We start from the raw sequence: 16,364 nt of genomic DNA, 5'->3' as shown, positions 1-16,364 counted from the left end.
AGACTGATATTCTGCAAAAGATACAGAGATTGGTCTGCTGTGGACTGGGGTAAAGTGATTCTCTGATGAATCCCCTTTCTGATTGTTTGGGGCATCCGGAAAAAACTTTGTCCGGAGAAGAAAGGTGAACGCTGCCATCGGTCCTGTGTTATGCCAACAGTAAAGCATCCTGAGACCATTCATGTGTGGGGTTGTTTCTCAGCCAAGGGAGTTGGCTCACTCACAACACAGCCATGAATAAAGAATGGTACAAAAAACATCCTCAGAGCAACTTCTTCCAACCATCCAAGAACAGTTTGGTGATTGAACAATGTATTTTCTAGCATGATGGAGCACCATGCCATAAGGCAAAAGTGATAACTAAGTGGCTTGACGAACGAAACATTGAAATTTTGGGTCCATAGCAAGGAAATTCCTCAGACCTTAATCCCACTGAGAACTTCCTTGAGGTGGGTGAACAAAAAACCCCCCACAAATTCTGACAAACTCCAAGCATTGATTATGCAAGAATGGACTGTTATCAGTCAGGATGTGACCCAGAAGTTGATTGACCACATGCCAGGGCGAATTGCAAAGGTCTTGGATAAAGAAGGGTCAACACTGCAAATATTGCTTCTGCATAAACTTAATGTAATTGTCAATAAAAGCCTTTTCACACTTATGAAATGCTTGTAATTATACTTCGGTATACCATAGTAACATTTGACAAAAAGATCTAAAAACACAGAAGCAGCAGACTTTGTGAAAATTAATATTTGTGTCATTCTCAAAACTTTTGGCCATGGCTGTGCATTTTTGGTTTTGGGTTTAATACTGCGTTAAATATTTTTTAAAAAGTTTTTTTAGATAGTTCTTAGCACAAAGACTAGTTGTATAGCAGTTACTAGAAAATGTGGACCTGTCACAGGAAAATGGCAAAGTTGCCTGTGAAATTTTTGTTGTTCTTCTTTTGAAAATATTTTTTTTTTTTTTTGTTACTGATAGATGTCCATTCGCCTGGCTGACCTGAAGTCTTTGAATGAACAGATGAAACTGGAGAACTCTCGTCTGGGTACAGGTTTGTGTGTTTAATTGTTTTCATAAAACACCGTATAAATTTTGGTTTCTGTGCATTTCTGTTTTTATATTATCTGTTATACATTTATTAATTTTATTAGAGCTAGAATCTCTGATGGAGCGTTTGTGTAGTATGGAGTCCGAAATTGATCAGTGGAAGGAGGACAATTCTGAGCTGGCAGAACAACTGTCTGCTAGAGACTCATCCTTGAAGCTGCTAGAAAAAGAGCTTAATGAGGCAACTGCAAGGTACAAAGCTGTTTTAATTTTTAAATGATTTAATATATCTCCTATGGTTGTACTGCGTATTATTTCTGCCCATAATTGCACAGATCACTTCAAAGATTTGGGCTTGTCCTGCTCATGATCAGGCTAAAGTTGGGGTGAAAAGTACCTCACCGAGATGTTGGGATATCAAAGTACAATAGAAAATCTAGTTATGTACATTACATTTGCTGCTTGGGTCATCATTACACCTGTAGCTACACATGTGCAACACTACTGAGTAAAATTCTAGCTGCTCAGGTGTTCAGGTCATTTGGGATATGACCACTTTAGCATAGGGGCCAAATTATAAAGCAGCTGTACAGCCATACCATGGCCTTACTGCTGCATGGTATTTAAGAAAAAATACCGCACATTTATAAAACCAAGTATTTTCAGTAATGTGCTCTAGATTTCAAAGTCAGCCTTACTCTTCTAATTGAAAGAGAAGAAAAAGAAAAAAAAAGGGTTGGAGGAGAGGCTAGTCATGTGACCTATTGAAGTAACATTGCCAACTCTTGTTCTGGTTTGGATCTCTCAGCATATTTAAAACTAAAAATAAACATTGACTATGTCGTAGCTTAACAGTTCTTTGATGTGGTGGCTGTCCTTATTTTTCTTTTTTTTTTTTTTTTTCTTTTTCATAGTGATTCTGCCAGTAACACTCTCCTGTTCTACGTTGACAGTGTTCACTTACTGTACTTTATGGAGGAGCACTGTTGGCTCCCATGGCTGCTCTCCTGTTATGGACTACAAACTGCTCCCATCTTCTCATCTCTATTGCGTAGATGTGAAGTTGCTTTGTAGTTCGCAGAAAATAGCTGGGTAGGCAGAGAACATTGTTCAGTGAACATGAAGGGCACTAGTGTTTTTTGGGGATTTTTTTTTTGGTCAGAATCAGCAGACACATTTTTTTCAAGCATAAAAAATTATTAAAGTGGTTCTAAGGGCTCAAGGTTTATTTACCTTCTGTGTGCATCAGCCCCCCTAATACTCACCTAAGCCCCTTCTCGATCCATCGATGTGCACTGAAGTCTCGGCTATCCCGAAACTCCCTCTTCTCATTGGCTGATACAAAAGCGGGAGCAATTGGCTCCCACTGTTGTCAATCACAGCCAGTGGGCCAATGAGAAGCGAGAGGGGGCAGGGCCAAGTTGCAGCTTTGTGTGTGAATGGACACACGGAGCAGCGGGTGCCCCTATGGCAAGCTGCTTGCTGTGGGGGCACCCGACAGAAGGGAGGGAGGGGCCAGGAGAGCCTGCAAGGGACCCAAGAAAAGGAGGACCCAGGCCAACCATGGCACGCAGCAGGTAAGTATAGATGTTTATTTTTTTTATTTAAAAAATTAACCTTTTAGAATCGCTTCAAGCCTGAAATAAGAAAACAAATGCAGCCATCAGATCTTAGGACTGGTAAACTAATTTACTATATTTTTGTTCTGGGGGTTAGCTTTAAGCAGAGATAATTCTGTGTTGCTTTGCAAGCTTCAAACCTTGGCCAAAGTTTTAGGATTGGACTATAAAATGCAGGCTATTGTGTGCATAAACTAATGCAGTATAACTGAGTTTAATTAGTAACTCACCACCTTAGTGTCCGGTGACTAACTTGTTGAAAAAAAAATTTCTTTCAGAGGCCAGTCATATCAAGATCGCATAAAGTATCTGTCTGCGGACGTTGTGCCCAGGTATTGTTTTCCCTTTTTAACATTTACAGCAAGGTTATTTCTGATGACTTTCTTAAGTGTACATCACAAGACACAGTTAATTCTTAAACTATTCGGTTATGCTCCACCTCCAGGTGCTTGGACACTGGCAAATGGCAAATCATCACAATGCCTAGCACAAATGCTCCCACCCCCAACATTTCCTTAGTGTTTTGCTAATGTTTTTTTAGGTGATTGATCTGTCTATCTCTGTTGTGAGAGCCTTTTATGTATGGATTTCTTCTTGAACTGCTTTGCTCTTCTGAGCCTTGGTGCACTATAGCAGTGTCAGGTTTCTGTATTGGTCATTGTAGATGCTAATATCTCAGAAGAAACCGTACCTGGACCCTGGTGGAAGTTTGGGAAAGGCTTGTAAGCTGCATGAGCACTGGATTCCATCTGTGGTGCTCATTTTTTCGCATATGGTTGCACCTGTGAGTTAGCTGGAGGGTCTCCTTTACTGGGTTCGGCACAGTGTTCTTTTGCAGCCCCTGAAGACACTGTGGGGTATGCCTGACCAGGATGAGGTGAATACTGAGCCGGTTCATGTGGTCTGCCCTGTTTGGTCACAGAGTGGCATTGGTTTCTCCGGATTAGGACGAGTTCACACCATATGACGTCCAGTGCATTTTTTCTGCATCAAAAATGCATTGATAGTTTGGTTTATGGTTTCCAATGTTACGCCAGTGCAGTCAGTTCCAATGCATTCCAGAAAGAAAGGTAGAACATGCTGCATTTTTTCTGCCCTGAACTGTACTTGAAAGCCATAAATTGCACTGAAAGGCATCACAAACTCGCATGCAGAAATGCATCCGGACTGCGTTTTTATGGTGTGAACTGGCCCTTACCGAGCAGTTGCCACCTATTGCGTAAGTGCGGCCTTCTCCCACATGGGTGTGGTCTGCCTACCAGTTCTAGTGTGCTGCAGGCCCTGGAGAATGTAATGGCCATTTGCAAGTTGATTCTTCACATCTTGGACCTGGCTCGTTCTATCAGGTGTTATTTCTTTTCAGTAACAGCTCATTCTACCAGGAGTGTCTGTGCCTCCTAGGTTATTCGGCATCAGTCTTCTGTAGTTTGTGAAGCTTCTACATGGTCTTCGGGTCAAATTTTTACAAAGTAGATGTTAGAGCTGCTGAGGATGCTACCTTTTGCTTAGTGCGTTTTGCAGACTGCTGTCTGAGGTTCAAACCTGTTCTGATTTAGTTGTGTGGGGCCTGTTGGCTTGCTGTCGCTTACCCTTCCCCTCACATCTGTGCTTTGGGACATCCCTATCATAATGGAGATGAAGATACCTTGTGTTCTGGGATGTACGATAAAGTAAATAAGATTTTTGGTTTACCTGTTAAATCCTTTTCTTGGAGTTGCATCACAGGACACAGAGAATCCATGCCTCCTGCCTTTGTGGTTATGGCTTGCTACAAAGACTGAAGCCTTGCCTTACTGGGTGCGATTATGCCTAAGAGGAGATTTTTTTTTTTTTGCCAGTGTCCTGTCACATGAAAGGTGGCAGCATAACTCTATTGTAAAAGAGATGAAAAAAACCTTGTGTCCTGTAATGTACTCCAAAGAAAGGGATTTTATGGGTAAAACAAAAATCCCATTTTTGTACTGGAGTTCATTGAAGGACACAGGTGCAGCTCCTCGTTTTATGATCATGCTCTCGGTAATGCTTTTAAAACTGAGGCATGGTTATGGAAGGGGTTATTCTGGGCTGGCCTGAAGTTTTTTGTTTGCCAGTGTCCAATCCTCCTGTAGGCAGGACTATAACCCAACAGTTTAAGGCTAGGTTCATGCTTTGTGCGTGTTGGTAATGCGCATAAAATTACATGCTTTCCGGACAATGATAGAAAAGCAGATGTGTGGCGGTGCCATTAATCCTTACTGACACCTTCATGATGCAACTTGTTTTCCTCTTATTTTGCGAGTGGGAGGCCCATTGAAATTAATGGGCAGCCCTACATGTGGCTCTTGGGGAAAGTGCGTGCTTCGTCATACCAGCATGGTGTGAACGGAGCCTAGGATGTCCTATGTCCCTCAATGGACGCCAAAAAAAGGATTTTATAGTGATTCCTTTTTAACAGTAAGACATTTGCCTTTGCTTTGTCAAATATATTCCACAACTAAGGAATGTCAGTATCTGCCCTGATGGAGGGTACACTGAATATAACAGGAACATCCAAAAAGCCAAAAATACTTAATCCTTGCCATAAATGAACTGCTTTATTTACAAATTGTCTATACTGCAGTAATTTCTGTACTTATGTAAAGTGGGTACATAGTGAGGACACGTGTGACTGTGTGGGTTTTTTTTTTTTTTTTTTTTTTCCTTCGATTTTGAATATGTAGTGGTGTATACCCTTCTACCCCCAAGGCTTTTTGCTTGGGTAGCTTTAGTATAGTATTTTAATTTGAAATTTGATTTGTTTTATTTTTGACTCCAGCTTGGAATTTAAGTTGTCAGAGGTTTGCAGTCAGAAAGCGGCCCTACAGGGAAAGCTGCGGGCTCTAGAAAAGGAACATGCTTCACAAATTATCTACTACACAGAAAGCCTGGAGGTAGGACACTCTTTCCTTCTGCTGTGCAGTGGTAAACCAAATTAATTTTAGATTCCCTGAAAAGAATATGCCACAGTGGTCTGAAACATAATCCCACTGTATATTTCTAGTTTTATACTTCCCACTGTGTGTCAACAAAGTATATGTCTTCCAGTTTCTTGAACAAGAGAATCTTGTTTGTCGTGAGCAAGTAGCAGAGACTGAATCTCAGTGGAAAATCGATCATCTCAACTTGCTGGAGCGAAGCTATCAGTGTGAGAATCTCAAGGATACCATCAAGAAACTAGAGTGAGTACACAAGAACATGATAATCTGTCAAGACCTACTGCATCATTTACTTCAAGTTCAACTCTTGGGTTCATAGCAGAAAATTGCTGGGTGCTATGGACCACAGCAATGTTTACGATTCTGCTATGGGCCTCTTTTTTTTTTTTTTCTGCAGCGACTTTGCCATTACTTTTACTGCCAGTACATTTATCGCTAGTGGGCAGCGCAGCCATGCACCGTGACGTAGGGGTACGTCGCAATGAACTTCCTGGTTTTCAGGTGCGCATGCCCCCTGCTGACCTGTGCTGTGATTGGACACAGCATGAGTTTGTCAGCAGGTTGCCGCCAATGATTTTGGCTGTACACCTGCTGATCAGCTGTGGCCAATCTGTGTTTACAAACATACAGAACAGTGATCTGGCTGTTTCTTTTCCCTGAAATCAACTCTTGAGTTCCTAGAGAAAAGGCCACCGCATCCTGTGAGTAAAAGCGGCACACATACACTTAGGCACCCAGTTAATCCCTTTATTGCTCTTCTGTTTACCCTTGCGACCCCTGTATAGTGTACAGTATTATCACTGATCATTGTATAATTGTCACTAGCGATGTCAGTGTCCCAGCAAGTGTCATTTAGCCCCAGATTGCCCGCCACACTGTCATAGTCACACTAGAAATCGCTGATCACCGCCATTATTGCTATAGCTTCTATAGCTGTGTAAATTCCAGTGTGTGTGTGTGTATATATATATATACAGTTGTGACCAAAATTATTCAACCCCCAATGCTGTAAAGGGGTTTAGGGACTATAGTGTACATTTGGAATTGTATTCAGAATCAAATCCTACAAGGACGTTGTAACTACCCAAATGCAACTAAAATGACATCAATTGTTTATGTAATACAGTAGTAAATGGTTCTTATGTGGTTTCTTCATTGCCACAATTATTCAACCCCTTAAAGACTACCACTCTGAAGAACAGAGGTTCATACAGGTGCTTTCCATCAGGTATTGAAAACACCTGTGGATGTCACCGAGCAGCAATCAAGCATAATAAGCACCAATTAGGCAGCTTTAAAATGACTGTGATACTCAGCTCCTTCTAGACATTTACTGGTGTGGTTACAAACATGGTGAAGGCAAGAGAATGGTCCAGGAAGACAAGAGAAGAGGTGATTTCTCTTCACAGGAAGGGCAATGGCTATAAGAAGATTGCAAAGATGTTAAACATACCAAGAGACACCTTAGGAAGCATCATTCGCAAATTCAAGGCAAAGGGCACTGTTGAAACGCTACCTGGTCGTGGCAGAAAGAAGATGCTGACTTCGACTGCTGTGCGCTACCTGAAGCGTAGAGTGGAGAGAAGTCCCCGTGTGACTGCTGAGGAACTGAGAAAAGATTTGTCAGATGTGGGTACAGAAGTTTCAGCCCAGACAATAAGACGCACACTGCGTAATGAAGGCCTCCGTGCCAGAACTCCCAGGCGTACCCCCTTGCTGTCTCCAAAGAATAAGAAGAGTCGACTGCAGTATGCCAAAAGCCATGTGGACAAACCACAAAAGTTGTGGGATAGTGTTCTGTGGACTGATGAAACAAAATTAGAACTGTTTGGGCCCATGGATCAACGCTATGTTTGGAGGAGGAAGAACAAGGCCTATGATGAAAAGAACACCTTGCCTACTGTGAAGCATGGTGGAGGGTCAATCATGCTTTGGGGCTGTTTTGCTTCTGCAGGTACAGGGAAGCTTCAGCGTGTGCAAGGTACCATGAATTCTCTTCAGTACCAGGAGATATTGGATGGAAACGTGATGCAGTCCGTCACACACCTGAGGCTTGGGAGACGTTGGACCTTTCAACAGGACAATGATCCCAAGCATACCTCCAAGTCCACTAGAGCATGGTTGCAGAGGAAAGGCTGGAACATTTTGGAGTGGCCATCGCAGTCACCAGACTTAAATCCGATTGAGAACCTCTGGTGGGACTTAAAGAAAGCAGTTGCAGTGCGCAAGCCTAAGAATGTGACTGAACTGGAGGCCTTTGCCCATGAAGAATGGGCGAAGATACCCGTAGATCGCTGCAAGACACTTGTGTCAAGCTATGCTTCACGTTTAAAAGCTGTTATAACTGTAAAAGGATGCTGTACTAAGTACTAAGATTGAATGTCACTTGGGGGTTGAATAAAACTGATAATGCTGTGAGCACAGAAAAGACATTTGTGGTTATTTCATTATAACTGTTATGTTATATTTGTCTGACCTACAAGTGCCTCTTTAATGTAAATGTAAGCAAGATGACTGAATGATCAAAAGCAATGTCAAACTGGCCAAAACACTCAATTTCAGTGGGGGTTGAATAATTTTGGTCACAACTGTATACCTTAGTTTGTAGACGCTATAACTTGCAAACCAATTAATATACACTTATTGGGATTTTTTTTTTATTTTTACCAAAGACACGAAGCAAAAAACATTTTGGCCTAAAATTATGAAGAAGTTTGATTTTATTGGATTTATTTTATAACAGGAGAAATTATTCTTATTTAAGGCTCCCCCCTCGGAACCGGTCTGGTATACTCTACTCTGGCAATGGGTTTTAGCACTCCTTCGGGACAAAGACCATTAACCATCTTCGAACACACATGCTGCTACACACCCCTGGCACCCAAACTCATCTCTATAGTTTATTCCCAACTTAAAGGACTACTGTTTTCCTCCATGCATAGTTATGTGACACCCTGTATACAAAAATGTAAAAGTCAGCAGCTACAAATACTTTAAATAAAAAAAACACACACACTTACCTGTCCCAGGATCCAGTGATGTTCTCACCCGACCCAGCTCTTTACGGTCTTTGGGTCCAGATGCTGGCATCTTAACTGTGGGCAGCCGACTGTGACTATACACGCAAGAAAAACAATAGTATTGTGAAAGTTTAACAAAAAAAAATCCATTACAGGTGAATATATAATGCTCAGATTATATATTATATACATTTTACAAGGCAGAATTCTCTCAAGGAAGTAATATCCGTTTTATTTTGGAAAATGAATGTAGATAATAAATGGGATTCTCCAGCTTTTTGCATATCTTCTCTTTGGAAGGTGTGGAAATGAGTGGTACCTTCATAATGCTATTCAATAACACTAAGGCCAAGATCACATCGTTTCCTCATTTTGCTTTGGTGCTACTTCATAATGGTTTGCCAATGGAGATGTGTTGCAATGCACTACAATGCAAGGTAACGCTATTGTGTGGTGTGCTGCATTACACAAAATAAAACCTACATCTTCTTTGGACATGTCAGTGCATTGAAAAATGCACAATCTATCTATTTTAGTTCAGGAGGTTTTTTGTTTGTAGAAAAAAACACAAAAAAACCCCCATGAAAATATACATCTAAAAAACACACAGTTTGAAACCTACAGTAGCAGTTTAAACCAGCTCCTATGAAAAATGCACAATCTATCTATTTTAGTTCAGGAGGTTTTTTGTTTGTAGAAAAAAACACAAAAAAAACCCCATGAAAATATACATCTAAAAAACACACAGTTTGAAACCTACAGTAGCAGTTTAAACCAGCTCCTATGAGCAAAACGGAGCTTGCTTGTTGTTGAAGTTAACGTATATCAATGTGGTGTGCACATGCAGGGAAGATGTGAATGAACTGAAGCGGAATTTGGCAGACGCGAAGTATGAAGCTCAGAACATGAAGGCAAACACAGTCAAAGAAATGGCTAACTCTTCCTCTGAGGTTTCAAAAATTAAGGCACTTCTCCTAGATGTAATTAGAAATCTGAAGGAAAGCTCCCAGAGAGAGGTATGACAGCTTTAGTACTTGATATATACAGTATCCCTAATTCCTTGTTTTCCCTTGCTATGTACGTGTTTTATTTATATACACGTTATTGTACACACACTACAGAAAATTAAAAACAAAGTTCTTACCATAATTTTCCTTTGCTGGCCCTTTACCTTGTCAGCACTGAGTGGTTAAGCTCTGCCAAGACAGCCCTCTTCTCATAAAGTGTGTATGTGTTTGTATGTATATATACTGTATATACAAAAATATGGAAACCGTACATGATATGCAGGTGTGAAAGTGACGATGTGTTTCATGTTGAAAGCGGAAGTAATGTAACATTTTTTGCTTTCGCTGTGTGATGAGCCACCCGACACCCGGCTAAGAGGTGAGAAACCTCACTTTCATCATTCACTGCATGTGCTGCTAGCACTAAGGAGTCATGTCAGAACGTACGGGAGGGCATATTGTTGGTGTCGCTTAGCTGGTGCCTCTGTGACTGAAGTTGCCAATTTTACAGTGTCGCAAGGTACAGTGTCAAAGGTTATGACGGCATATACAGTTTCTGGGAAAACGTCTGATACGCATAGGTAGTCGACATGGTCAACTGACCGAAAGAGACAAAAGGACATTGCACAGGATTGTGACCCAGAATAGGAAAATGGCTACTGAAAAAGTGACTGCAGAGCTCAATCTCAATATTCCAAACCCGTGCCCACAAAAACTGTGCGGAGGGAACTCCATAAGCAAAACATTCACGGACGAGCTGCAATTGCTAAACCACTAGTGACCGATATTAATGCTCAGAACATTAGAGAGTGGTGCAACACCCATAAATTGTGGGCTACAATCAATAGAAGACTGTCATATAGTCCGATGAATCGAGCTTCACACTGTTCCCAACCACTGGACATGATTACATATGGCAAACCCCGTCCCAAGCTTATGACCAGGACTGTTCTGTGCCAATGATAAAGCATGGTGACAGCACAATCATGGTTTGGGGAGCTGTATTTTGGTATTCTGCAGAACCGTTATCACTTTGAATCACTGCCAGCGACTATGTATAAATTTTGGCCAACCATGTGCACCCTTTGGTGCTGACATTGTTTCCCAAAGACGGTGCCATCTACCAAGATGATAATGCTCCAATTCACACAGCTAGTGTTGTCAAATCAAGGTTTGACGAGTCTGCAGACTAAGTCTTGCACTTTCCCATGCACCTCATTCGCCAGACCTTGGTATCATAGGGCCACTATGATCAGTATTGGAGAACAAGATTCGGGCTTGTTTTCTCTTTGCGAGAACTGGAATGATTTTTGCATGAAGTTATCACATACCCTCCTGTTCTGAACTGCATAAAGTGCTTAGATAGCTGGAGGGAGATGTGTCAGCAGAAGCATGGCCATTGGAGGACAAGACAGGCTGTGCTCCCAATACAGCTAGAAAGCTGACTGGGATGGATGTGCTTCCTTGCCTAGCAGGGTCAATTTGAAATAGGAAAGCAGGGGGTCTGCCAGGAAAACTAGAAATTTCACACAAAGCAATACAAAGAGAACAGGATACTTTTTAATGCAAGTACGTGGTACAACAGACACATATCCAGAATCTGAAATGTTGGGTAACATACACTTTAAACAAACTTTCACTCTTCCTTCTCAGTGTTTTGATACCAACGTTCAGAAAAATTAAACACAATGGGGAGAAATTGTGCTGATATGGAGTCCCTTGAAAGGAACATATCAGTAAGAACTGTGATTTGACCTTTCTGTATCCCAGGTGCCTCCCCATGTCAGCATTGATAGGAACTAAGTAGCAATAATAAAGAAAAACACGGGTGGACACTGCAGAAAATACATAAACAATCTTATTTACAGAAGTAGGTACTAAAGTCAAGACTGAGAAGTCCAACCCTACTTGAGGACCAGAATCCAGCCTGTAGCGATTTAATAAAGTATTTTTGGAAGACAAACTAGCTGCCCTAGCTAGCTGCCCTCTGGATGAGCCTGCAACCTCCATCTTTCCATAAAGAATACCTGTCATCTGCCCGAATCAAAAGGGGGCTTGTTCACCCATTTGTGATGGCAATAGAGTTACAATAAAAAAAAGTCTAAAAAAATAAAAACAATGTAAGTAAATAAAAGTAATTTTGTCCCCCTGTGCACAAACAGAAATGCAAACTCATGTAGGTCCACCATATGTAACAGTGATTGTGCAAAGCATGAGTTGTCGCCGCAAACGTGGGAGTGAAGACAATAATTCTAGCGCCCTAATTAGCAAATAACTCTAAACTGATAACCTCTAAAGGCTTTTAAAGTGTCATCTATTGACCGTTTAGTAATCAGTTTGTCGCCATTTCATGGGCGTATGCAGGTTTCAGTCCTGATATGTTTGGTATCCGTGTACTCGATGCAATATCACCTTCTATATTGTACCAAAAAACCTAGGTGTTTTGTTGTTTGTATGCACTATCATGTGACTATTTTATTCTCCAGGGCCCCTGCTTTCACAAAATATAAAATGTTTGCAATTCTAAGTAAATGCTGATTTAATCATGCATATGAACAATTTTAATTTGCCCTGGACAGCTAGTTTTGTTTTTTTATTTGTTTTTTTTTGTTTTTTTAATCCGTGGAGGTGTGCAAAAACCAATTAAGTGTACAAAAATGGTGCAAGTGCAAAAACGCACAAAAAAGTGCACTTTAGTGGTGTGCTTTTAGTCAACCCCAATGAGGTAGGACCTCCACCCTGATCCCGCAGGGTGCAAGGCTCCTGACAGGGACAAAGGTTTCCAACATAGTCCACCAGGCCTCAGCTTCAGCTCCTACCAAGCCATGCTTCCAACACATTTCACCCTGCCCCTCGGAGCTTAATCATGTGGATCCCCATGATTAGGCTTCGAGAGGAGGCATCCCCATGTGGATCCCCATGATTAGGCTTCGAGAGGAGGAATGAAACACGTTGGGGGTTGGCCTGGTGGAGCTCAGGCTGAGACTGCCATTCATTTCATTACCAGCGGGTCTGCATAGATGTGCGGCTCATCCTTCGCCTTACCAGTTATTTGGAGCCGAGACAAGCTCCTTTCTTGGCCTGCACTCACAGTGGTGGACACAGGATTGCTTTTCCCTGCAGCCTGAGTGGCACACATTTTCCATTATTGGTTCCAAATTTTCTGACCACTCTTTAAGAGCCTTTGCCACTGTAACTGCCAATACCAGCCCACAAGAGAGAATATTTTTTTGGATACTTATCGGCTTGCTTTTCCATTATATCTTTGTATTCTGTTAATTTGTTACCTGATAAAAGGGGGTATACCTTGATGAAACCGTTTTTTGACAAGAAAATCTTTTGTTTTTGGTCTGGCCCATTCATCCTCGATTTTCAATTCATTCTTTTATTTTGGGTAAAAAGGAAGGGGGATCCCTTTTAGCTAGGGCAAGTATTTATGTACTTTTTTTTTTTTAGGCTGCTCCATGTCTTCCTCCTCATTTATGGCCTCCTTTACCATTTAAATGAAAGGGGATACAAGCAATAAATCAAAGGTACATATGTTATCAGGGTCATCTTCACTTTCCTCATAAGAATTTGCTGATGAATCTACTAGTTCCTGCCCAGAACATCTCTTCCTAGAGGCGAATGGGGACAAATTGTCCAAATACAAGGTTTGAGAGGAGAGAGATGAAGCCATGGGCTGGCTCATGCTCTCAGCTAATACATCTCTAATAAAAGCTTTCACATCAGCTGACTCCTTGGTACAGGGTTTGGTACTACAGCTGGGAGAGTCCTGGGAGGAAGGATATTGGGACTTGCTTCTTTGCTTTGACCCAGAGTCCTCTTGTGAATCTTTCTTCCTTGAGCTCTTAGAGGGCTTTTTGACACATGATTAAACAGTATCCTTTAGCATGTCAACTACTCCTGCACTCAAGCTGGGAAGACAAGAATATTAGCCTTCAGACACTATTAAAATAGGGGAGGCCATTGCTACCCCTTGTCATGATCTAGAAAAAAAATAAAAGTAACTAAAGTGATGACCGCTACCACCGTGTCCTCTGGCTAGAATTCTGGAGTTGGTGTGCCCATAATTATAAAGCACCTCAAATAAACGGGGATTAGAAATAAACTTCTGCACAAGAAACAAAAGGCTGAAATAGAGAAAACTAAAACCACCAAGGTCAAAAATGGTGCTCGTATGGATAAAACACCCTTGCCAGAAACTAGATAATCTGAATGATAATGTAGATAAATAAGACAAGCTCCATGTAAGAAAACAACCTGAAAGTAGGTGAGAGCACCATAACCATATGAAGAAATAAGCCACTCACCTGGCACATAAACTGTGAACAGACTGGTAGCTGGAGCAGGGCTCCCCCAGGGAGAAGCCCTGCATTAATTGTGCCACTTTTAGTCGCACTGCAGCAGCACCAGTGTAAGGGCATAGGAGACAAAGGCATACTTGACCAAAAGCATAATTATGCTGTAAAATCCCACTCTGCCAACAAGGGTGCCCTGGATAATGCCCATTTGTGGATGATACATAACTTCCACTTCTTCTAAAGAGACAATGTTGCCATAAGGTCTGAGGACAGAAAATGAGGAATACTGAGGAGAAGAGTAAAAGCCTTTTTAAAGATATGAGAAGGGGTTTCTCTTGCGTTCTTGTGGTCAGGTCTTAAACCATCAGTACTGACATGGGGAGGTATTTGGAAAAAATATGGGGATACATGCACATACAGTCATGTGAAAAAGTAAATGCACCTCATGAAAATTGTTGACCTGAACAGGTAAACATTAGATATTGACTGAAATTATTTCAACATAATGATTCAAAGTCAAATCAAAAATAGTTACTGCATTACTTATGGAAACGCACTCCGACTGGATTGCATGGTACTTTTGTACTATGCAATCCAATGCGGCAAACACACGTGTTCTAGTGTGAACAGGCCCTTGGCGTTGTAGGGACAACCCAGAACAAGAAGGGGACTGGAGGACTTCAGTTATGAGGTATGACTACAAACATTAAACTTGTCCTTCCTGGAGAAGGGATGCTCAAGAGGGATATGATGGCGTAAATACAAATCTCTAAATGGGGACTCTAGCATTGGGATGTAACTGTTTAACCTAGAGACTCTAAAGAAGAGACATGGCTAGATCTTAAACTGTGTAACAGACCCAACCGGAACAGGGACTTTTGTAGGTAACTACAGACTAGCCTCTTGCCTTCTGACCATGGCCCTGGCATCTGAGGGGGGCTCTATTCTTTGTTGTGTGCCTGGGGATTCAAGTCCATGTCTCCCCAAAACACACAGCCTCTGAGAACTGGAGGACCAAGAAACAGATTTGGGGTCTCTGTGCCCAAACTAGCATTGACTGCTTCAACCCCCCACCTTCCTAGACTCAGACTAAGCAGATGTTGATATAATCAGCAAAACAACCTCATGCTGAGGACTCTTACTCTAATCTGTTTATTAAGGTGTGTACCTCCTAGGTGTGCATTCCCATTGTTAATTGAGTCACCTATTGTTTGTTGGCAAGTCCTTTTGGAGGTGCCTGCAAGATAAGATTAGACTGATGTCAGCTTCACTTCGTTATCTAATCAGTCTGGGATGTTTATCCCAATGTGTAATATTTGTTTTATTGTTTATGAGGGGATAGGCCCTATTTCTGGAGTGTATAAAAACCTGTGTTTTCTGTTCAATAAAGAGTTCCCGTTTGACATCTAAGCTAGTCTCGTCTAGTTTTGGGTGCAATGCCCAACTATAATATCTTGGTCCTGTGTCACAGTGGCGAAGAAGCGGTTCTCTGTCGGAATCACTCAATCTGGGTGACAGGCGTTCCATCACAAAATGCATAGGGAGTTCATTCTGTTAGAGCTGTGGGGATGTAGTACTCCCTTTCACAGTTGGTGGTGTCAGTGGGGAGTGTATAAAAAAAAAAAAAATTGCTTAGATGTGTTTTCTTAGCGAGTGCAATGTACGGGGATATGGAATAGTAGGAGTGACATATATACACACACACACTATGTAACGATGTAGCTCAGTAGTTTAATTATTTTAAAATTACAGATGACCTGAAATGGCTAGCAATGGTTGTTCTCGGGGCAGGGAGCAGATTTCTCAAGTTCTTTAAAGCGGAGTTCCACTCAACCTATCAAAAAATAAGTCAGCTGCTACAAAAACTGTAGCTGCTGACTTTTAAAAAAACAGCCACTTACCTGTCCCTTGGTCCCGCGGTGTGTCCCCCACAGCTCGTTTCACTGGCCGTTCTGTATTCCAGGAGGCCAGCATCTTCAGTGTGGGCACCCGGCTGTGATAGCTTGCGGCTTCACAGCCGGGGACCCACTGCACATGCGCGAGTAGTGCTGCGCTTCATGAATTGTACTGTAGTCTTCTGGGACCTGTCATGTGTCCCAAAAGACTACAGGGAGGGAGGGAGGACCGGAAGTGGGAGCGGGTACCTGGCAAATTCGGGTTCCTGCTCACCAAAGGTGCCAATTCTTAATGGGGAGCGGGGGAGCAGTCCATAAAGCGTAACTTCCCCTTTTGGGTGCAGCCCTGCTTTAACTAGCTCAGCTCTTTGGACATATGTAGTATATCCAAAGGATATGAGGGTAAAGCACAAGCTGATGTCTTCAGTAGTAGCCATCAACTTGTTCATGTTCTTCTCAGCTCTCAGCTGTAAAGTGAAAGTGATCCTTTAGCTGAAAATCCACCAAACAGT

The 16,364-nt window shown here is 41.9% G+C and overlaps 1 protein-coding gene across 1 annotated transcript in view; it reads left to right on the top strand.

Annotated features, from left to right (window-relative positions):
• Positions 1-16,364, top strand: part of SPAG5 (sperm associated antigen 5) — a 96,414-nt gene that overhangs the window by 59,269 nt on the left and 20,781 nt on the right. Inside the window, exons 12-17 of the mRNA XM_089693618.1 lie at positions 985-1,057; positions 1,158-1,305; positions 2,951-3,004; positions 5,467-5,581; positions 5,736-5,869; positions 9,494-9,662. Coding sequence (XP_089549744.1) covers positions 985-1,057; positions 1,158-1,305; positions 2,951-3,004; positions 5,467-5,581; positions 5,736-5,869; positions 9,494-9,662 — 693 coding nt within the window. The remainder of the gene's footprint in view (positions 1-984; positions 1,058-1,157; positions 1,306-2,950; positions 3,005-5,466; positions 5,582-5,735; positions 5,870-9,493; positions 9,663-16,364) is intronic.

Source organism: Staurois parvus, unplaced genomic scaffold, assembly GCF_062004578.1.
Source record: "Staurois parvus isolate SC_StPar_1 unplaced genomic scaffold, SC_StPar_1.0 ptg000635l, whole genome shotgun sequence".
In the NCBI taxonomy this organism is placed as follows: Eukaryota; Metazoa; Chordata; class Amphibia; order Anura; family Ranidae; genus Staurois; species Staurois parvus.
This window is presented reverse-complemented; position numbering and strand designations above follow the sequence as displayed.